Source organism: Rissa tridactyla, chromosome 1 (genome assembly GCF_028500815.1).
Source record: "Rissa tridactyla isolate bRisTri1 chromosome 1, bRisTri1.patW.cur.20221130, whole genome shotgun sequence".
In the NCBI taxonomy this organism is placed as follows: Eukaryota; Metazoa; Chordata; class Aves; order Charadriiformes; family Laridae; genus Rissa; species Rissa tridactyla.
The window spans coordinates 141,358,825-141,382,393 of record NC_071466.1 but is presented as its reverse complement, the minus strand read 5'-3'; the positions used below and the strand labels follow the sequence as shown (position 1 = coordinate 141,382,393).

Sequence of the window (23,569 nt, the reverse complement as noted above, 5' to 3'; positions counted from 1 at the left end):
GCCGGCGCCCGCGAGCGCCTCGGGGCCGGCCGGCGGCAGCAACGGGGGCTCCCCCCACCCCACCCCGTTCCGCCACGCGCCGCCGCGCGCCCGCACCTCCTCACCGGCCTCGCCATCGCCGCTGCGGGAGGGCGGGCGGGCGGCGCGCGGCGGCCGAGGGCCGTGGGGGCGGGACGGGGCACACGGTGCCGGTGACGACAGCGCTGCCGGCAGATTCGCCAGGAAGCGGGCGGGTGGCGAATCGGCGGCTCCGGGCGCGCGGGTTCTAACGGGGAGGCGGGAACCTCCCGGTGTCGCCGCCTCCCTCAGCGGCCGGGTACCCCCCCGCCGCAGCCGCCGCCGCCCGCCCGGCACCCAGGTGAGCGCCGAGGGCACCGCTCTTCGCCGCGGAGGAAGCGGCCCCGGTCTCTGCCCCATCCCAGCTGCGGGGCCATGTTTACCCTGGGGGTTTGGTGCCTTCCTGGGGGCGGGGGGGTGGTGAAGGTGGACGGGATCCCGCAGGCCCTTCCCGCCCGCCCTTCCCGCCCGCCGCCGGCTTTGCTTCGGCTTCTTCAGTAACGGGAGCTAACCCTGCTCGCCGTGGCGTGGGCCGCCGGTCAGGCACCCCGGAGCTGGGGACGGAGCAGCAGCAGCAGCAGCGGCGGCGCCGGTTGTGGAAAGGGTGTTTGGCCCCTTCCGCTGGGGCAAGGCGGCTGCTCGGCCGCGCCGGGGTCAGAGGCATCGGATTATTGTCCTGAGGCGATTCGTAACTGATTTGTTTAGTCCATTTCCAACATGTGGCTTCGTTCACAAAAAAAAAAAACAAAACAAAACAAAAAACCAAAAAAACCCAACACCCAAACCTATAAATGTCCCGTTAATTTTGCTGTGGAAATACACGTTTTTTCTTTCGTTTTCTGCTTTTCTTCGCCTTGGACAGTGGTTTTTAGCGCTGGGGAGGTTTCGTCGGCTGGTGTAGTGGGTACCAGCTTTGCAGGTAAAGCTCAGAAAAGAGGGATGCAAATGGAGTGGAGCCCTAGTGGAGGGAAAAATTACTGATACGGGTATATGCTCCCGTCCTGTATTTTCATCCTGTAGACGGTTCTCTTGCTTTTCTTTCGGCCTATTTTTAGCGGTATCATTTAAAAATAATGACGGTCTATCCTAAGCAGGTTATAAAATGACAAAATAAGCTTTTTCTAAAAATGATTGCAAACTTCCCCTCCCACCCTCAAGTCTACCACCTGCAGAAAGGAAGAAATAAAATCCTAATGCGATGTGAAGGATTTCAGATTTTGAGACATGCGTGTTAGCAACTACAGTGTTTCAGTTAAAGTTTGCTATTTATGAGGATTCTTTCTGTCCTGGTTCTTCCTTTAAGTCAAGAGGCCTATACTGTAATTTGTAGGAGTAATTACCCAAATTCATATATTGATACACCCAGTTACAGTTTAGAAGCATTCAGTGGTTTGGGAACTGGTATTTATGCTTCATTTCCGACCTATGTATTTGGAAGTCAAATTGAGATGAGTACCTATGAAACATTTGGGGGTTTAAGTTTGCTTGCTGGAAGCTGTTAATTATTAACAAAGCCAGGTTTTTAGTTAGCATTTTTTGCTTATGATTTTGGAAGAATGTAACTCACGTTATTTTCATTTCTCATGCAGGAAATCAACTCAAGAAGATGAAGCCTAATAAAGGAAAGACCTGCACTAGGGAGAGAGACTATGTGTACAAATTCAGTGCAGGAAATCAACATTTAGTGCTTACTGTGCCTCTCAAATTCCCTGTGCAAGAGAATATTAGTCATTTGCATGGGCGTCTAATGCTTCTGCACAATCTGCCATGCTTTATAGAAAACGGTAAGAATTGATTTCTTAGATTAGTGTGATATACCCGTGTCCATAAGTGTCTTACAACCTGCTTTAAGAAAACCAAACGAAGGGTATTTACTAGAACAGTCTTAAAAATTTTGGTTTTAAAACAGCAAAACATTAAAGAAAATTACTGTCAGCACCAGCAAGTAAGGTGGCCAAGTAAAAGGTTTTCCGAAAAACTTTATTTGTATGCTTCCTAGATGATAGCTGATACTTCCACTGATGTGTTTTGTTGATGGACAATTTTCTTCTTGTTACAATAGACCTGAAGCAATCTCTTAATAAGTTCATAGAAGAGGAAACGATAAAAGATTACGATAGAGAAGCTGAAATGGCTCTGGAAGCAGTGAAATCAGGAAAAGTAGACATAAACCAGCTGGCAGATACTTGGGCTAAAGCTTATAAAGAGGTAAGATTAAGGCTGAAAAGTTAATATTAAGGACTTGCTTTGTGAGAGTGGGTGTGCGTGTACAGGCAGAATCACATCTGTGAAGACACAAAACTGCATTGGAATTCACTTCTACTGATCAATTCTTACATTTTTTTTCTTTTTATCTGAAAGGGATCACTAAGTCTTTATTGTATGAGTTCTCTCTACAATCAGGTTTTTCCTGAATGTAGTAGAGTTAAAAGATAAAAAATCAAGAGGTAAATAGCTAGTAATACTAAAACAAAAATAGACCTGAGGGTTATAGTGCATTGAAATCAAACCAAGAAATAGTAAAGTGGCACTCCTATCCTAGATCTGAAAATCAGCAATGAAAACTCCAAAGAGAAGGTGTATAGTTGGAAGAGACTTTTCAGCTCATTTTCTGAGTTCATGTGACTATTTTACATTATTTAGCAATGGTGAGGCTTTAGCTGGAATAATGTGTCCAGTTTTGCATGTGATCTTAAAAATAGTGGAATGTAAAAGAACTGGAAGAGTCCTAGCAAAAAAAGAATGATAGAAACTGCAGCATTTGAGGAAAAGTTTATAGGAATTGCATTTGCTTACCATGGAATATAGAAGAAAGTGGTGAAAAATTCCGAAACATATGTCTGTTATAAAGAGAATTGGAAGTAAATCATCTGCCTTAATGAACATTAACAAAATGAAGTTAACTTAACCTTTAAGAAGGAAAAATCTGTATTAGGTGAACATGGGAATGTGATAAAACATTGAAAGAGTGTACAGTCTGGTGCTAGCGGTTTCTATGTATAGCTGAGCCTGAGCGTAGGGGTTACGATTAGATCATTTCTTGGCATTTCTAACCTGCATTTCAATGATACAATCTCAATTTGTCAGCTGAGTCTGGTGGGAATGATTGCAAAGGTAAGGAGTGTTTCAGTATAAAGGAGCTTGCAAAACTGGCATCTTTGGGCCATTCTTTCTTCAATAAAAATTGCTTTTCTTAAATCAGTGTTGTTGATCAACTTCTAGTAACATCAGAGGTTAGTCATCCTTTCTAGCAAAACATTTTTGTTTGCACAGCTGGTGTTTTGGGCCCTATCTAAAATTCACCAATTGTAAATATTGTTGCAGATATTATTGTTCTTTCCAAGTTGGTGATGGCGGAAAACTAGTATTCCTCACTGTAGTCAAAACCTTAATGTTTCTGCTGTTAGTTGCATTGAAAGAGAAAGAGTATGGGAGGGGAGAAAATGTTAAAGCTACATCAGAATATAGAAAGCTCAAATTAGGAAGGATAATTCATGTATGTTGAAGGTTGTGCAACAGTGTGCGTGCCCAGTTGGTTTTGCCCCACCATTGTGGGGAATCCTTATGTGTCCTAAAGGTACCATATGCTTTAAAATCTCTTATTTTTAGACAACATTAGAATATGCAAAACCTGAAGAAACCAGCTGGGATGAAGATTTTGCTGATGTTTATCATGACCTGATACATTCTCCAGCTTCTGAAATGCTGTTAAACCTGGAACACAATTATTTTGTTAGTATCTCAGAATTAATAAGTGAAAGAGATGTCGAATTGAAAAAACTACGGGAAAGGTATTCCTTCCTTTTCTCTTTTTTTCTTTTTTTTTTCCCCCCAATCTTATTAAATAGGGGTGCATGCCACTGGGTGCATACAACTTATAGAATGATGTGTGTCAACTTGTATTAGTCTATGTAACGCCTATTTTAATTTTATGTTTCCCTCTTTAAAGTTGTATAATATGTAGCCTATATTTTTAGGGTCAGTTATCTTATATTATCTTCAGTCACTGAAAATATTGTAGGCTAAGGCCATCAAAGTAATACAAGGCTTGATTTCCACTGTTCTGTCCATGTTGTAAGTGGTATAGCAATGTAAAGTGCTTAAGATATCTAAAAAATAAAATATATTTATGTACCATATTTTGCCTTTGTTATGATGTAATTTCAGTGAAAAATTGGAAGTTCCACAGGGTGAAAAGATGAGCAAAAGGCTTGAACCAACTTTAAATCAGAAACTTGTTGAATTTGAAATTTAGGAAAGTCTACGTGGGATCCTGAGTTTCCAAATAAGCCTGAATAGCTGTAGGTGACTGCTCTGCCCACAAGAGGGAACACATACAATGCAGAGTTTTCTTTTCGAGACTAATTAGGTTAAGAAAAATGAATGCACGTAAATATAGATATAGTATAGGTACTAAATACTAGGGAAGCTTGTGAGATACCAGAATATTCTAAGTAGGTATGTTTTAGCATTCTAAGTGGCAATATTCCTCTTGACTTGTGTTTGTTTAAGCTCACATTATGCAATGCATACCTGTTTATATAGTTTCTTCCAGACTGAATCTTACATATCTCTAATTTGGGGATACATGTTGCCAATACTGTGCTAGCAAAACTTTTTTCTGCTTATTGACTCTTATCAAGTATGCATCTGGAAGAAAGAGCACTTAATCCAAAGAGCAGTAATTTTGTAGAGCTCTACTGTGATCTAACTATGTGTTGACTCTGGTGGAATTTACCATATCTATTTGTCATAATTAAGAAACTCCATGTGTTGGTGGCAGCTGAAACTATCCCAGATGAGTGTAGGTGTTGTTCTGTTTACACAGGAGCTGCTTTGGAATCCCTGACCCTCAACTCAAATTTGTTTGGTGGATATTCTTTGCTAAATCTGTGCTAGGGTAAATCAATTCCTTGCTGAAGAAAGGGCTTAATGTGAAAGACTAAGTGAAGCCAGGGATTAAGAAGAGTAAGGAGGAAGTAGGTATTGGACAATCTGCCCTTTAACTCCATGTCCCCTTGCGGAATGTAGTTTGAGCTGGAAGCTCATCTGACTATTAAAAATAGGTGCATTTAGCCTGCTTCCTGGTGTTTACCTGCCTGGATCAACTGTGGTTAGGGAGGGAGGAAAGCAAGGGACTTGAGTAGGTCCATTTCAAAAACTGTTCTAATGCTAAGGATAACAAAGTGCTATTATTAGCATATCTGGAGATACTGTCGTACCTTCTTTTGAATATCTGTGAGGGCAGACTTTAAGTGTATGAATTCCAATTCCAATATGAGCAGGTGGACAAAATATTGCCTGACGTGACGTATCTTTCAACTATGTGTTCAGTTGTATTTCTGCTTGTGGTGAGCATTGACGAGTTGACTGGTACAACTGATCATTGTATCTGTAACTGTATCAACAACAACGGGTGTTCTTCTGCCATTTTTTTTGGAAGTGTTGCTTGTTGTAAATCTATGTTTGTTTCTCTTTCAGACAAGGAGCAGAAATGGATAAGGTGATGCAGGAGCTAGGGAAATCACTAACAGATCAAGATATAAATTCATTAGCGGCTCAGCATTTTGAATCTCAGCAGGTAAACTAAGTTCAGTGAACTAGAATATGTCATGCAAATAATTGTCTTAAACAGAAAACCCAAAACACTCAAATTATCACTATTGTCTTGTTAGGATTTGGAGAACAAATGGACAAATGAATTAAAACAGTCTACTGCTATCCAGAAGCAGGAATATCAGGAATGGGTGATAAAGCTTCATCAGGATCTAAAGAATCCAAACAACAGCTCAGTCAGGTATTTAATTCCTCTGTGATGCTGACTTCCATCTGTAATAGTTCAAAGGACTTGCTTTTATGTAGTCTTTATTTCAGATTAGCCATTTAAATAGCATAATCAAAGCAAATCAAAGGCAAATAAACAATCATAATTAAATATGTATATTTTTAAGAGTTTCTTCATTGTGTAATGTTGTAAGTTTTCTGTGCTAGAAAGTGTTGCAATGCACTGAACTACAACTTGAGCCGAACGGGGTTTTTACCTTTATTTACAATGTCTGTCTTTAACACTATTTCACTGTTTGTATTAATGCAGAAACAAATTGGAGAGATGTTCAAGTTCTTTCATGTAGCAGAAACAGTCCTTATCATATCACTTACTACCAGACAGTTGAATTTATGAAAAAAATTAAAACTGATATCTGAAATCTTTCTGGCTAGTTTGAACACTGTGGAGCATTTGATTTGGCTTTTTTTAAATCTCCCATTTTGGGCGGGGAAGAAACATTTTTATCTAGTAACTTCATAAATAAGGTTTGGGCTATTATAAATAGGCTGAGAAGAAATCTTTTTTTCCCCCCTTTTATCCTATATTCTTATTATAACTAGGTATTATGATTTATTTTTATTTCTCAATCTCAGAATGCTTTACAAATGAGCTGGTAATGTAAATCTAACAGCGGAGTCCGCTCTTCCTGCTGGTATGCACCTGGAGTATTGCATGCCAGAAAGGCAAAACCTTATAAGGGTGGAATTCATTCAAATAGACTTAGTCCCTTGGTTTCCACAAAGTAGCTGAAAATAGTTTAGAGAGCTTTCAGAAATATTGCTGGTCTTGAACAAAAATTCCAATAAACTTTTCAGTATGTTTCTTATTATTTTAGTGATGAAATTAATGTTCAGCCCAGTCAACTGAGAGAATCTGTAGAAGGAAATGGAAGAATTTATGAAGAGCAAAGGCTGTTAGAAGAAAGTTTTACTATTCACTTGGGTAAGTAAACTGACACCAAAACCAAACATAATAACAGATGCTAATAAATAATGTATCTAAGCCATCTATTATTTACAGTATTTGACTGTTAATGTCTATAATATATACAGTTTGTAATTGAAGTACAGTATGGTATAAACTGTATCAAACAGTATCTAGCTACCTGAAATATACTTAATGGAAAACATTCTAGAAGCAAGTTTTTATCCACTCTAGCAAGGTGACTGGTGTAGAAAAGCATACTAACTTCAAAACACATAGCAGTTAAAGGTTATGTTTTAACTTTTCTTATGTTTGGTAAGAAACTGTGGGTATTAAATTCAACTCCACAATAAATTAACAGAAAAATAGATGCTTAAAACTTTTATTTTTTGTTTATGCAATAGAGACTTCTTACACTGTTTTGACTGCATTAGTATTTCATCCATAGCCTTACAATAGGGAACAAGGCTCATTTCAGGTATAGGTAAGCATTGCTTTGTAAAATTTGTATGTGGAAAATACTGTATTTTAACTCTTATTTTGTAAATTGCTGATATGCATGTAAAACTGAATATATGGTTAAGAACTTTCTTTGAGTATCATTGATTATATTTCCCTGACAGACCTTTTTCACAAAACTTAGGGTAGCACTTTGATCCCTTGCATTTAGTAACAATTTTGAGTTTCCTCTCTTAATGCGTGTTTTAAAATCATTTATATTCCGTACAGGAGCTCAGTTGAAGACCATGCATAACTTGAGATTACTGAGAGCCGATATGCTGGATTTCTGTAAACATAAGCGCAATCATCGAAGTGGAGTAAAACTTCACAGACTTCAAACCGCCATGTCTCTCTATTCAACTTCTCTCTGTGGCCTGGTTTTATTGGTAGATAACCGTATCAGTTCATATAGCGGCATCAAAAGAGGTGAGTCCTCTAATGGGGTATGTTGTGTCAGTGAAAATGAATGTCACTTAAAAACTCTTCTTTGACAAAAAATATTCCCTGTGGAATTAAAATTTACTAGAGACCCTAATGCTTTGAACGTGGTATTGCAAAAAGGGTAACAAATGCAAAAACGGGTATGGATAAGGATGGGGGACAGAGTTATGCTCTGATACGCTGTTCTCTCTCTCATCTCTTTCCTACATTTTGTGTTTGAGTAAGGAACATGTTAGAGTGAACATTCAATGTTGATTTCCCTGCCCTAGACTGACTTACTATAGGGGCTTATAACTCTCTAATGTCAGGTTAGCATACTGAACCCTATTTGCAAAGATGAAAATGAAATAGGCTAAAATTTTAAATTGATAAGTAAATATATAAAAATACCATGTGTTTTTGGTATCTGCAGGATTATGAATTCCATTGAAAATGAACAATAGGGATATTAATTGCCTACTCTTGGAAAGCTTGATTAGTAGCCATTTTAAGTGTGTGCCTTTTGGAGTAACTGGACACTATGATGACATTTTGTATCAAGGTTAACCAATAAAACGTATTTGTTCCTATTTCAGTTTTGGTCACTGGGGCTTTCTCTGAACCACATGATTGAGTTTCTCATCTTACTCTTGAAGTTTAATACCAAAATATTTACACTTGAAATGTCTTTTTGCCTGGAGCCCCTATTACTCATCATTATTCTAGCATGCCATAAAAAAAATAGACTCTGGTTGTTCCTATTCTCTGAAAACCAGTGTGGAATCGGGCTTGTTGCAAGAAGGAAGGGGAAGTATACCAGTGAAAATTGCAGTTGCATTTGTGCTGTTGATGATTTCCAGGTTGCTTTGTTCCGACAGTATTATTTCATACTTGTACTCATTTTTGGTTACTTTTTTTTTTACTGCTTAAATATTTAAATTAATAACAAATAGAGAAGATTTGGTTTTGTACTAAATCTTAGGTGATAAGAAAAGACAAACATTTAAGTAATACTGTTAAGCACAAAATTGCATCTTCTAGCCACCAATTAGATCTTGCAGCCACAGTAGAGGGGAAAATAAGGGACTGTATCACAATCTAAAGTATAATCCTCAATAAATTTTGATTTCTTTGAGTTCTGAAGGGACTTTGGCGAACTTAACTGTGGGCACATTCCATAGCTGCCTGCACCACCATTCTTTTTAAAATTGTTGCAGAAATGAATGTGTCTCATATCTCAGCTCCTCTGACCTGGTCGGATATATTACTTTAAGCCATTAGTGAATGTCTGGTTGTACTGAGACCCCAAATCATTATAGGCAGCAACTAAGGTTTGGGCACACTTCTTTAAATCCACTCTGTGGTGCAAGTGGTAGCTTCTGCTGGAAGAGTAGTAATAAACACCTTTGAGAGGAGACTTTGCTCTTAAACTGTTAAAGTTGTTTGTTGCAAGAGCACTAGCCAGAACCAATTCTCCTTCCTAACAGGCTCTTTAAGAAATAAATATGCTATGGGTTCAAAGGTTCGTAGAATTGCTCTATAGAAGACCTTTAGATAATACATTGATGCTATTGTTTAAATAGAGAGGTAATGACTTGTGAAGTCTAAATTTCTGGGTTATAAAAGTGCAGAAACAATTTTGTGCTTCCATTTTAAAGATGGGGAAAAATACAAATAGCCCTCATTTTGTGATGGGCTAGAAGCTCCCTTGAACGTCTGAGGTTTTCAAAGGTAGCTGGTGTAAATGAGCTTCATGTAAGCATGCTGTTTATCCAAGCATTTGACATTGTTTTGAGAACACCAGCCACTCATCAAGTATTAAACGGAGATGGGCTCCAGGCACATGAAGTCCTGCAACTTACGTTGTTGATGTTTGTTTAGCTGTATCCTGAGGAAGCTTAAGAATATGCTTCTTTTAGTGTATTTTGTTAGTTCTGCTTTGTCTAGCAAACATCTTAATGTTGCATCTTTGGTAAATCTGTTATCCAAAAATGGTTCCATTTATCTCAAAATTCAGGATGTATGAGAGGTATTTGCAAGACCGAAAACCATGACTGCAGTGTTTTCTGTATTTCTTGCAATGTGTAAAGAGCAACTAGCAAAAAATACCTTTTGAAATCAGACTTGGACGCCTTTCTAGAAAACAGCCTTGAACAGAAAGTTAAACTTATACATGAACTTTCAACATGCTCATTTCATTCAGACTGTTTTTCTAAGCAAGGTGAATAGTTTCTTTATTTACTTTATATATTTCCTAGCTCAAGTCTCTTATATTGGGACTTCGTAAGGGCTACTGTGAGTCAGGTTTTGAGTAGGTGTAGCCACTCAGGTAAATGATAAACTATAATTAAAGTTAATTTTAATTTAAATACAAGATATTTTTCATTTGTTTCTTTCAAATAAAATGTCTTGTGACCATATTTTATCTTGATACACACAGAAGACACAATCTGTTGGAACATGAGCTGCTTCTTCCCTTGGTTTTGGACACTAGAATTTAATAAAGCCTTTTGAAAATAGGTTTTATGATGGAGACAAGACTTCTTGTAAAAAGATAAAATATATTAAGATTTTTCTCTCTACCCTGCCAGTTCCTGTTGCAGCTTGTTCACAGGAGTATATGGTGCTCTGCAGATAGGCAGAGTACATTAAGAACTTTAAGGAGGATTAGAGCAGGTACCTCAAAATGGGAAATAAGTAGCAATTGCTTAGTATAGTCCAGCTTGATGATAGCTTGTTTTGGCTCCCATTGAGTTGCTTGGAGAGATGACTGGACATCAGAATAAAGAGCTTAGAATACCAGTCACAGAAGCAGTATGTTATGATTTTAATTATCAGTGTAATATTTCCAAATCTGATGTAATACTTATCAGGAAAATAAACTTGCAGCTCTTTTCAGCTGATGACACTTTTCTTTTCTTTAGCTTTCAGATCTGTGTTTTGAGAACTAAAAGGAAAGAACTGTAATTCCAGCTTTCCAGATACACTGTTGATGAATTTCATTAATAGTTTTCATTTTTCAAAGCAAATTGGAATGCCGTTGTTGCTGCTGGAAGTACCTACTATGTATGCTTTAGTAAAGTATCACAGATTGAAGGACTGTTGGTCATAAGACATCATTTGTAAGGCACAAATAAATTTAATGCACATATATTATTGCTGTTATTTTGGGTTTTGTTTGAAGAGCAACAGCAGTCAAGGATTTTTTTTTTCCCTCAAGTAATTAATTTCTTTCAAAAAACGTTTTGTCTCTGCCATAAATTTTTTAGAATTTGAAGTGGCGTACAGCAGGGCTTTGTCTAGTTTTGGGATGGGTTGCCTTTGTAACTGGCCTTGCTTGAACAGTAGAGCAGAATTATGTAATGTTACTAAGCACAGCCTTATGATGTGGATTTTGATCTTATTTTTTTCCTAGATTTTGCAACTGTTTGCCAAGAATGCACGGATTTCCATTTTCCTGGAATTCAAGAACAGCTTGAAATTGTCCAGAAGGTTGTACTTAAGGCCAGAGCACAGCGTAGCAGTAAGTCGAAAAGACATCATGGTCAGTGACAACCAAAATTACTTTCCTTGAAATAGAATAGTGGTCAGCTGAATGATTATTGTTACAGGAAGGTTGATTTCAGTATTCTTCAGTTACCTGATCTATAAAACAGAATGTTTGAGTTTATCAATAAAATCTGAGAAGTCTGCATGAAGTTCTCTCTTCACAGACAGCATGTTCACGTGATGTCTTTGGTGCTATAACAGACATACCTTACCACAAAAAAAATAAAAAATAAGTGTACGAGTCCTTAGGTTCTGATCACTCTTTAACAGCATACGTGTATAGGGTTGTTGTGCTTTCCTCTGCAGTTTAAACTGCCTGCAGCCACACAGACTTTATCTTACTTGACTTTTTTATTTTTATTTAAATGTAAAGCTTTAAAAATTTCAGAAGAGGAGTTATGACTTTTTCCCTTCTGTAAAAGTGAATGCTAAAAACTGAATAATAAATTGACTAAATGTGTATACTTTTTAGTGCTGACCAGATCCTTGTGAATGATTTACTTTGCAGTTATATTTACAAATGGCTGTGATATTTTCTTACCACACGGTGTTAAGGCAGTACTTGTACATCATGAAACTTTGTTTTTCTTGCAGAGAACTACTTATGTTGTTTAAATATGTCAGTAACATGAATAGATTCATAACAGTACATAGAGAAACAAGTTTTCTTAGAAGCCTGCATATTGCTATAGCTTGGGGAAAATACTGAAAGCTGGTTTTATACTGCTGATTTATGTAAACCTCTTTTCTTGTAATACTAGAAACAAATTTGTTTTAAATAGTTACATTATTTAAAAAGCAATAGCAAGGTACTGTGTAGCTGTGGGGGTGATTTAGAAAGTTTATTATGTTTGAGAATGTTGTGTTTTCTTTTGTCCAAATGAAGAGGTATCATAAGATGATTAAATAAGAAAGCTGATGATTTGAGATAGGATTCAGTTCAGTGTCTTTTAAAGACAGCAAAAACACTTCCTGTCCATCCGTCTGCTTTTGGGGGACTTTATGGTAACTTTATGGTAAAAATTCAAGCCAGATATCATCTTAGTACATCAAACTTTCATGAAAAAGTGTAATTAATAGATTATATGTTTAAATATGTTTGCTATGTATTTATGTACAGAAAACAGAAGTAGTGGAAATGAAGATAAATTAAAGAATATTGAACGAAACCAGTCAAATATTTTGCCGGGTGAGTTCCGCTGCATTTTCCCCCTCCTCTTAAAGCAATTTGTGTTATATAGATGTACATTTTTAGCTCTAAAGTCAGAACATAAATTATAAACCAAACCCAAGTTGACCTCAATCAGAGGAGAAGGATGTTCTTGTGGCTAAGGCAGAGAACTGGGTGTCAGGACATCTGGTTTCTATTCCCAGCTTTGCCGCTGCGTCATGTGACTTGGGGCAAATCACTTAACGTCTCTATGCCTAAAATTTCTTTTCAGAATTTGAGGGTGAAAAAAGGATCTCTGAGCATCTTGGGAAAAGGTGAAACTTAAAGACTAGCAACTAACTTTATTTTTGAAAATATTTATATATATGTCACTGTCCTGATACAGTAAAGCATTTTAGAATGTATTTTTTAACTTTGAGAATGCACAGATCCATTCCTCTCAGAGAGGAAGTATCTTCTATATGTATTATGAATTTTAGTAAGGAAAGCTTCTGTGGAATTTGAAGATGAATACGCAGTTGAAGGAGGGAGGAGTTAAATCCACACGACCCATGGCTGAATAAGAGAGCTTCTTAATATCGCTTTCATGATTGTCTTAGATCTTGTTAATGTAACTGGATTATAAATCAACTCGGGTCCTTAACAGATAAATCCCAGCGAATCTTGCTGCAGTGGCTTGTGTATTATTACTCTTAGATGATCATTGCTGGGGATTACTACCTCCTTAGCAGTCATCAGAAAGGAGTACCTACCCGTGCTTCAGCTGTCCCAGTACAAAGGTAGTATCTTAACTTAAATGACCAGTGACAACAGGTTTGAGGAAAGATGTTGACTGAAACAGTAGGAGTATTGTATACCAGCTTTTCTGTTGAGTCTAGTATAGACTTTTTATCTCAAGCAGAAAGGTAAGATGGAGAGACCTGCATTTCACTGCCCCTTATCCTTTCTTTACCTTTGATAAATGAATAGCAAGTCTAAAAATAACCCAGTAAGATGTCTTGGTAACTTTTTGAAAACAACTCAGTAACTGATCTTCCCATTACTATGAATTATTTTAAATTCTAACGATCACTGATACCTTCGTCTTCCAGTACATATCTCAGCTGTTACGTAACCCACTATCTTTTTCCACAGACTTTTCACATCCTTTATTTTAACCTATCCATTTTTGGTATATTTCCGCCTCCCACATCTGTCTGCAATTCAGTGATTACGTTGTATATTTTGAGTATTACACCTCCTCTGCGTTTGTTTTTCTGTTTCGTGCTATATATAGATCATATCCGCCTGTACTGGCACTGTTATGTCTTATTACACCAGGTGTCTGTGATGCCAGTGAAACCCATCAAAGCAGGGAAGTGAGTGTAGGATGAATGTAAAACAATGATATTCCAAGAGATTTTAGATCAGTTGGTTTCTAACTATTTTTTGTCTCATTATGTATGTGTTCTGATCTCCGGTGTATATTTGTATTTGCCTTTTGTCTTAACTGACCCTGTCCTTACGTTGCATAACAATTGTTGTTCAGCACAGATCACTACCATGATATCTTGCCTTCTTGGTTTATATTATTCTGTAGGAGAATTCTACATTACACGCCATTCAAATCTTTCTGAAATTCATGTTGCTTTTCACCTTTGTGTGGATGATAATGTAAGATCTGGGAACATAACTGCTCGGGATCCTGCAATCATGGGACTCAGAAACATTCTCAAAGTTTGCTGCACACATGACATTACTACCATTAGTATTCCTCTCCTGTTGGTGCACGATATGTCAGAAGTAAGTAAATGTAAAGATTTGGTTTGTTTTTATCTTCTAGAATGGAACGAAAGTGTTTTTTGCAAAAGGTGTGTTTTATGCTGGTTTAAGCCAAATGGGATGGTTTATCCCAGTCACATGCTTTTGCCACATCATTGTGCTGGCACTCGTATCTATATGGTAACCCAAATGAAGGAAATGAACCAGTTAAAAGCGTTACAGCCAGGTGAATCGCTTTAGTTTTTTATTCCCACCCCTCATTTTGGACACCTCACTTCCTTGATCCAGCTCATTGCACAAGTATTAATGAAAGATGGGACTACATGCCTGGAAGTCTTCTGGCAACAGCTCTTGCTTAGACACTGAACCTTCAGAGTGGCTGATGTGATAGTGATACCAGATCCCCAGTTTTGATTGTTGCTAGTTAGAAAACCTCAAAACTAAGTTTTACGAGCAGAACTAGCAAAGCTTGGCTTAGAGTTCTGTATCCCTAAACACCACCTCAGCCTTACACAGCAGCAACCAGATTTCACCTTTGCTCTGAATTGTCTCCTTCTTCATTGCCTAATCACTTGCATCCTTAATTTCTGCCCCTGTTTCCTCTCTAAGTCCCCCAGATACTAACTGGGCAAGAAGCAGCATATTGCTGAGGCTCTTTGTAGATACAGTGAGCTTAGTTATTGTGTTGAGCTTTTGTATTGTTTTCTTCAGTGGGATGCTAATGTAGAGCTTGTCTCTTACTCACCTGTAAGCTTTCACAGTGCATAGTAAATGAATACCATTGACAACTTCTTTTCCTCTGTCGCATCTGGCACACAAGATAATAGCAGAGAAGAAAAAGGGGTGGGGAGGCAGGGAGAGATGCAGTGTACAGGCAGTACATCCATATGCCTCACCTCCTTAGGAGGTGACAAGTCTATAAACTTAAAGAAATGAGAAAAATAAGGTAATGCTGCCATTATTGATGCCCTTGCACAGATAATTATAGTCTGTTGTGGGTTTTTTGTAAATTACTCTTTGATTTTTCAGTTGTAAATTTCTATGCTGCCTTTCCTTCTTTGAAAATGCCTGACTCATAGTAAGATAAAGGCTCACCAGTGGATTAACTTTAATAGTGACTTTTTTAACATAATTTGATTGGAACACAGCGTAGAAGTGACCCCTTTTGCAAGATCAGGGTCTATTATTGTGAAAGTTAAAAATGTCCAATAACGAACTTCTAAAGGATATACTTCCATACATAAAAGTATACTTTTAGGAACAGATGATATTATTTCTGAAATTTTTCATCTATGGTATCGTCCTTTTTTTGGGGCACAGGTACAAGTAATCTACTTGCAGGACGGTAGCCCGGGTTACTCATGGGACCTAGTTACTGTGTTTCATAAATTTATTGACCTTTTTTCTTAATCAAGTTTCCATATGACTATATTATTTTTCTTTTCTTTTTCTTTTCTTTTTCTTTTCTTTTTCCTCAAACCTTGTTACTCTTAGCCTTCATTTGCATATCTGTATTTTAAAATACTGATAAAGCACAAGACCAAGTGTTCAACGTGCTTTGAGAGTGTGTTGATGCTTGGATGCGTGAAACTGAAGAATTATCTTCTTGTCTATCAGTGGGTTCTTAAAAGGTTCTGGTAAAACAATTTACATTTTATATTAAGTTTTAAGTCTTTGCAGAGTAAGCAGAAGGTGACCTGTATGATAAGTGTATGTTTAGCCAAAACCGCATTGTGTGAATTGCATTAGCAGCATTGCTTATTACAGTGCTTTGCAGCTGGCTGACCTAATTTGAAACACACAAATATGTAACTTGTTGTTGACGGAAAAGTGAATAATAACAGATTTCTGAAAGTTAACCTGAACTTGGTGCCTTCAGCAGCCCCAGTTTTGAATCTGCATTTACCACCTACATAAAAACATTTTTGTAAAGTGGTTAACCAGGAGCACAGCTGCAGAGATGTTTGCATGCTATGCTGTGACAGGCATTCATCATGAATTTTGGCTGTGCTTTTCCCAAAGGTTTTCTTTTATGGATGGAAGAGTAGTGTTTATAACCTCACAGAAGTAACGAGTGTGTCAGTCTCAATGAAGCCATTATATTTCATTGTTATTTGACCTTTATTGTGAAAAAAAAAATTAGGAATTCTGTTTTCCTTAGTTTTTCTTATGACGAGAACAACAAAACCTGATTTCTCTGTTCTGATTGTTAAGTTGAATGAAGGAAAGAAACTGAGTTCGGTACTTGAGAAAGGCAAAAGCAGACAAGTTCAAATTCAGGACAACTGGAGTGTTACTGTCTGATCACTGTTCTCAATCTAGTATAAACTGATATATAAACTGGGGATTGAAATGGCTCTAATGGCATGATATCGCTAGAAGTGGTAGAGCTGGCACATTTCCTTGGTAGTTTCAACATAGGAGCTATTGCTGCTGTCCACACAGCAACACTGAGAAAAATTTGACTCTTCAAGGATCTCAGGCAGCTGTCTCTATTACCATGAGACAAAAATGTTTTTAAAAATAGTAGAAATGAAGGGAGTATAAACTGTGTAACAAATGTTTATGAACATGGTTTATGTAAAGAGAGTATTGATGGTATATTAACCTCAAATATTTGTCTGAGTTTCCTGCCATTAAATGTATAGTTGCTCGTACAGTGTTTAGGATTTGCGTAGATATAATTCGAGTAAACATCTTACTAATTCTTAACTTACTAAAATTAACCACTGAAATTTGATTTGAAACCTATTTCCCACAGGACATTTATGGACTTCAGTGTTTTCATTACCTGGTTATGACATGGTTCTGCAAAGGCATGAGCCCTGAGCTCTAGAAAAGCAGCAGCCCCATGTAGGGAGTCTGTCAGATCTGTTTGAATAAAAAGGTTTGCAACATATCTTTCTAATCAGGCTTCCTTTTTTTTTTTTTTAATAAGCAGAAGAAATCTTAATTTGACAACAAATCATTGCATCCTAAAAAGGAGTGAGGTGTGTTCTCTGCTAGTGAACAAAACCAAAAGTCCCAGGTGGTTTTTTTTTACTTGCTTGAATGCTATTAACCGAACCTCACTATAGGAGAGGGTGTCTTTGCTTTATTTTTTCCTGTCCCCGGCGCTGTATTTTGAATTGGTACTTAGCCAGTCCTTCATCGTTTAGCTGTTACTTAATTTGCATATAGAGAAAAATCCTGATAACATGGCAAAATCGTGAGAACTTGCATTTTTAAAGATGGATTAGAATTGAATCACTACTGTGTCATTTTCAGTTCTTGTGGCTTGCACGCAGTGACATTCTGGATTCAACCTGTTATTTCCATGAGTGCCCACAAGATTTAACATCCATGTTCCTCTGAAATAGTCCAAGGAATGGTGTCATATCCTGCTGTTTTGATCAGTCCTTTTAAGGCTTAGTTCCCTTTATTGATTACGCAAGGTACTCCTGAGTTGCCTTCAGAGCAACAGGACATTTCTTTTTAGACACTTGGCTTTTACCTAAGCCATAACAGTGATCAAAGCTAACAGTAAACGCCTACGTTACTTGTGACAGAAAGCACACATAGGCAAATAAATTATAACAAAGACCAAATATTTCTTCCAGAAAGCTTAGAAATGGGAAAAAAAAAAAATCTTGTCCAGCGTTGTTCTGTCTGATTATTGTGTTGTAGACTCTACAAGCAGCATCTATTTATGCAGTGTTTTACATCATGAAGGAAAGTTTTCTGAAAATTGATTTCTAGCTTATGCTGATTTTAACACATTACATACTTTGGGCATGGCAGGAGACACTCCCACCTAAGTAGGAACTTTGGCTTTCAGCAGTTGTTTAATGCAGCCATGTTCAATATACTGTTTCAGTATTATCAGTTTGCATTCTTAAATAACCTTGGTTCTCAAGTAACTTTTTTTCATCCTGAAATTAAGCTCTTTGGAAATGACAGATTGCACGGTGTTTGGCATTGCCAAATAAAGGCTGGCTTTACTGAATATAAAATTACATAAAGTGTAAATTTGAAAAGGTACATAGAATGATAAATTTGTTTCCACGTCTATATTCCTGTACTCAGACTAGGAAGGGCTCATTTTGATTTTGAAGAGTACAAATAGGTATTATTTTCTTTCTGAGAAGTGTTTACAGTGACAGTCATTCTGTCCTTGACTGGGAATATTCACTTTGTAGTGTACAGCCAAAGAATGTTTGGTGTACTGAAGCATTTAAACTGTTACTTAAATTATTTAGACCAGTGCTTGTAGCCATATCTTAAGATATCTTAAACCAGTGTGATTTTCGTATCCCATCTTGATATTTAGGTAAGAATTTGCTGTCTGTTAATATGCATCTATAGGGGAGAAGGGCTTCTTCCAGTTTCAGTATTAGAGAAAAGATTTTTACTGAAGGCAGTGGGTATGCCAATAAACCTTAATTAGAATCATCAAGAACAGCTAGGAATCATTGGTTACTGCTGTTAAGATGTGGTCAGGAGCCTATCTTTGGCTAGCGGAAGCATGAATCTGACCGTTATCCATTGGATGTTACACATTTTTCAGAAGGTCCGCAGGGGAATTGAATGGACCCATTTCCAGTGACGTTAATAGGGTCGTCAACAATATTTTTATTCAAGATCTCAGCTTAAAAAAGTATAGACTGTTCTGACGCTGGGCTCTCCTACCAATAAGCAGTGGCAGTGCTTTTATGGTCACCTATAAGGTATATACCACCTGCCTAGAATAGTCTGGAAAACTGAATCCCTCTTCGTGGCCTGTAATGCTACCTGAATACCTGATGGAAAAATGTGGTTCTAAGGCAAGAATGCATTATTTTTAATAACTTCCCTGCTACTCTGGCTGGTTAGATCCATTGGGCATTGAGGCTTTTCTTTTATTAATTTTTAGGAAATGACCATTCCGTGGTGCTTAAAGAGGGCGGAGCTTGTGTTCAAGTGCGTCAAAGGTATGTTAGTGAATGCTTCAGCTGTTTGTGTTGCATCTGGTGACACCCAGCCTTAGCTCAGGCTGTATATTTTACAAAAAAAAAGGTGGTTTCAATAATTTAATGCTTGTTAAGATATACACTTAGATTTTTCTCTTTCAAATTAGTAACTGTCCTACCAGGAAATAGTCTCAGACACTTAGAATGGAGACTAAAAATGTTTCAAAAGTATCTTTTCAACTTAAACATAGCAGCAACTGCCTTACTGCTGCTTTGAGCCATCTCTGAAGAAGAGCAAAAGCTGGTCGTTCTCTATAGTGTAATTTCTGGTGTCTCTTGTATTTTGGTTTCCTCAAACAATGAGGACTCCCCACATTTTTCCAAGACAAATTTATACCCTAATTAATGTCTTTGCTGGAAGGTTGTCATGACTCAACTTGGTTTTCTGTTTTTCCAAGTGGTGTTACTACTTACTGTGTTCTTGTGTGCTGCACTTACATACTTGAACCGGTCTTTTCAAGTATTTAAAATGTTAGTAGTGTTAATGTTCTTTCTACAACCTACTCAAGGAATCTCTTCCTATTGTGACATTTAGTAATTCACAATGAAATATCATCCACATAGCCATTTTCATTAAACAGGTATTTTTCTGAGTATATTTGTCACGAGTGTTTTCCTGTGGACCTTGTAGTTCATTTGTTACAGTAAGGAAATGCTAGCATAAAAATGCTGTATTGTAACGAGCAGTAAATGAGTGCTGAGCTTTTTCCATACAAGTAAGTCCAGGTAGTTTCTGTTGCTGCCAGATTGTCAGTGTACTTTTGGTGAGAGGCTTGTACTTATTCATGTGGATGGGATCATGTGAGAGCTAAAGGAAAGAGCTATTTCTCAATGAAAGCAAGCCATTGAAAGAACTCATAACCGTCATATTTGGAGAAATCTCTCGCTTCTGCTGGCTAGCAGTGTGCCATACAGTAGCACTGGTTATTCTGCTCCTCAATGGTATATTGATTTTCTCTAGAACTCATCAGATTTTCCAGTTAAAGCAGATTTCAGTCAGGGGATTGGCCAAGTCTGATTTAAATGTGATTAATGACATTAATGACATTGTTGAAGATGTCCGGGCTTACTGCAAGGGGGTTGGACTAGATGACCTTTAAAGGCCCCTTCCAACCCAACACATTCTATGATTCTATGATTCTATCCCTAGTTAAGGCAGCTAAAATCCTAATTGTATGTGAAAACTCACTCACTGCTTGATAATGGTGTAATTGACAGGGAAGATTGCGTAGGTTTTGCATACAGTATGAATGCTGTTTTTTAGGGTTCATGATGGAAATGGCCTCGTGGGATGGAGGAATTTCTCGAACTGTACAATTCTTGGTACCACAGGTAGGTTAAACCGAGTTCATAGCCAGCCTAGGAGACTGTTGGAACAAGAAGTTAAATGTTAGCAGTTTTGATTTCTTTTCGAGTAAGCTTAAATTCATCACTGTGGTTTTGGTCCCTTGCCTATAAAACAGCAATAGAGGGGGTTATATTTTTGGATATCCTGTAGTATCTTCTGAGGATGCTAGAATTTCAAACTGGGAAGTTCACCTTTACAAATGGTGAATATCTGACCTTTGAAAAAGATACTTTTCTGCTATTATTTACTCTGAGGAGAAGGCCTAACTGCATTACATAAGTTTAGATGTGAATTAGTTATATTGTCTAACAGCTTGGAAAGTTGCAATGCATTGAGTTCAGTCATGCTTCCACAGACTCATTGATGACTCTAGCTATTTGAAGTTAATTGAAATTAAGATTCTGAAACTACTTAATTTGGTGTTCTAGCTGATCTTGAGAAACAGAAAGTTTTCCAAAGGTGGCCAGCACTAAATTTTATTTGTTCTAAAAAGTGGTACTGGAAGTAATATACAAATCAGAGTTATGTTAGGAAAGAAATAACATGTATTTCGTGACAAAATAGTAAAGGGTTGAGCAAGGAGGAAGCCAAGAATAAACCAAGTACTGAAGTTGAATCTGATTCTGGAATTTGGAGAGCAGGAGTCCTGTAGATAACAAACAGCACCATCCTGCTTGTGCTAGGCAGAAGTAATCAATTACTGAAATGAGAAATCTACTGGAAACAGATATGTCACACAAATAGCCAAACAGTATTTTTAGGTAAATATTTTTCTTTTGATTAAACTAAGTAGAATTATAACATATAGTTTGAAAATGGTCTCTGTGTTCTCCTGAAAAACAGCAATTTTCTTAAATGTCAAGAAACAAAATTGAGAGAGACTTAATTCTTCCAAACTACAGCAAAAAGCCAAAGCTTACTGGTGTATCTTTTTAATTTCTTTTTTCCAGACAATTTCTGAGGAAATGTTTTACCAACTGAGTAATATGCTTCCACAAATCTTCAGAGTGTCCTCTACGTTGACTTTGACCTCTAAGCACTGAATTTTTTGCATCCGTAAGATGCATGCTGTTGACAAAGAATGAGGTTACAGAGATTCTGGATTGGAATGTCTCTTTTCTGAGGGATGATGACCCTGAAATGGTATTTGTTGCAACTTCAAGAATCATGTCATCATAATAGAAGATAAAAGCTGTCTGTACATGGGTATTAGCAGTTGATTTTTGCCTCTTGCTTTCTGTTTCAGCAGAGTATTAATGTTGAATTCCTCACCTTTATCTGAAAGATGTTCAATGTAACTTATTGTATGTGATTTACAGAAATATAAGTCATTCCCATAATTAAGTAGTAGGAATAAGAGCTTATGGTAGGAATAGGATCTTCTGGGTGGACTTCAGGTTGTTGGGTTTTAAAAACATTTTCTGAATTTACTCAGTGACATTTAAAAAACTATGAACAATGTCAGGTGTCTCCTTAGAATAACTTTGACGTAATTTGTCACAGTTGTCTTTCCAGGGTCACAGTGACCACAAACTAGAATGTATCACTGCCTCATTTTACCATTTTACTATTACAAAATGAATGAAACAAGCATTTAGCCTGCTGCACTTTGTAAATCACAGAATTGTTAATTTTTTTTTAATTATTTTTCCTTTCTTATTTTTTGATCTAGTATGTTAACTTTTTGCTTTATTTCAAGATTTCACATGGACAAGTCTGTCACGTGAACAACTTAATAACAACACAATGGTGTTCTCATTACTTTGTGGTACAGGTATATTTTGCTGCTTATTAATTATTAATGTTTTATGACTAAGCAATCTAATCAGAAATGCTGGGGAGGCAGCTCAAGATGCAGCTCTGAAATTTCTTGGGACAAACGAATCCAGTCCAAAAAAAAAAAAAGCCCCTGCCTCCCCATGATGGTGGGTAGCGGGGAGGTCGGGAACTACCTTTCCTCCATGTTGGACAGTCAAGCCTTTTAAGCTCAGCTGTGGACCCGGCAGGAGGCTGGGATCGATCCTTCAATGCTGAGACTGGCCACAGGGAAAGTCCTGTCTGAAACTGTGATTCTCAGGGCTGCCGGAAGAGTCAGGCTCACAGCGAAGCAGCTGGGGTGGTGAAGGTCCCAGGTAGCTTTCTGAAGTCCACGGTTCTGTTCTGTAGGAAGCTCGGGGATCCTGGCAGAACTGGCTCAGAATCTGCAGTCTCTTTCTATGTATTGCTGAAATTCCGCACTTGAAAACTGGAGGTCCTGGAAGCCAACTCAAAATCAAATTATTTTCTATTTTCAGTGTGTTAGTTTGGTTTTTTTTTAAATATTATCATTTAGTTTGATAAATGTGAAGATTGCAAATCTCTGTTCAGGGGAAACGGCATAATTTAAAATTCTCACAGAGAATCAAAGGAATATTAAGCAGTTCAAGATGTTTATAAAGTTACTACGTAATTAACGAACTCTTAGCCTAGTATTTTTATCGAGTCCTGCATGCTGTAGAGAAGCTATGTAAGTGACCCAGCAAACATCTATTGCTGAACCATGCAAGTAATGTGACCTAATTTGGTGTTCTAGAAAAGAAGGATGTAAATTCATCTAGAAGGAGCTGGATTAATCTTGTTAGAGCTCATTTTACATTGCTGGCCTTAAGCTGAAATCAAACTCTGGTCCCAGAAAAGCAAATGCTCTAACCACTATTCTGTTTGTGAAAGGTGCGGTAGCAGAAGTATTCGTTTTTATAAGTCTTAAGACTTATCTGTATTATAAAAGAGTTCTGTGTTACATACTTGGTATTTCTATTTATTTAATTTTTTTTCTTCAGTGAGGACATCTATCAAGAAGTAGCCTGTAAAACAGCAAAAAATCTTGAGCAAATCATCTAGCTTACACTTTTAGACTCTATTAATAAAAATAATGCCTGAATTCTCCTGTTATTTTGCCAAAACCCAAAGACACCATTTAATTTAGTACCACCAGTGTAAAACTGCCAGTAATTTGTGAGAAAAATTAAAATTAATTTTTTGAA

The 23,569-nt window shown here is 37.4% G+C and overlaps 2 protein-coding genes across 7 annotated transcripts in view; one reads left to right on the top strand and one right to left on the bottom strand.

The window, feature by feature from the left end:
• The window catches only part of RAD51AP1 (RAD51 associated protein 1), a 10,503-nt gene extending 10,289 nt beyond the window's left edge, over positions 1–214 (bottom strand). Inside the window, exon 1 of one of the 5 annotated variants that reach the window (XM_054210244.1) lies at positions 97–214. In XM_054210244.1, the coding sequence (XP_054066219.1) occupies positions 97–116 (20 nt within the window). In that variant the 5' untranslated portion in view covers positions 117–214. The remainder of the gene's footprint in view (positions 1–96) is intronic. The other 4 variants (XM_054210252.1, XM_054210216.1, XM_054210235.1 and 1 more) reach the window with 4 other exon arrangements.
• On the top strand, positions 203–23,569 carry C1H12orf4 (chromosome 1 C12orf4 homolog). Of its 2 annotated transcripts, none has more exons than XM_054210206.1 (14): positions 203–358; positions 1,647–1,841; positions 2,120–2,265; positions 3,667–3,848; positions 5,539–5,638; positions 5,733–5,854; positions 6,720–6,826; positions 7,538–7,735; positions 11,145–11,273; positions 12,399–12,467; positions 14,029–14,231; positions 19,102–19,159; positions 20,463–20,530; positions 21,497–23,569. In XM_054210206.1, the coding sequence occupies exons 2-14, from the start codon at positions 1,664–1,666 to the stop codon at positions 21,587–21,589; spliced, it is 1,653 nt and encodes a 550-aa protein (XP_054066181.1). In that variant the 5' UTR covers positions 203–358; positions 1,647–1,663; the 3' UTR covers positions 21,590–23,569. The 2 variants fall into 2 exon arrangements, with proteins under 2 accessions (XP_054066181.1, XP_054066172.1); XM_054210197.1 differs by having other exon boundaries at positions 226–358; positions 11,145–11,252.

Excerpts from the sequence above, each read along its gene's own strand:
- C1H12orf4 (XM_054210206.1), top strand. The coding sequence starts at position 1,664 with ATGAAGCCTAATAAAGGAAAGACCTGCACTAGGGAGAGAGACTATGTG. Across the intron at positions 2,266-3,666 it reads GGGCTAAAGCTTATAAAGAG|ACAACATTAGAATATGCAAA; the intron begins GTAAGATTAAGG and ends TCTTATTTTTAG. Across the intron at positions 19,160-20,462 it reads TGTGTTCAAGTGCGTCAAAG|GGTTCATGATGGAAATGGCC; the intron begins GTATGTTAGTGA and ends GCTGTTTTTTAG.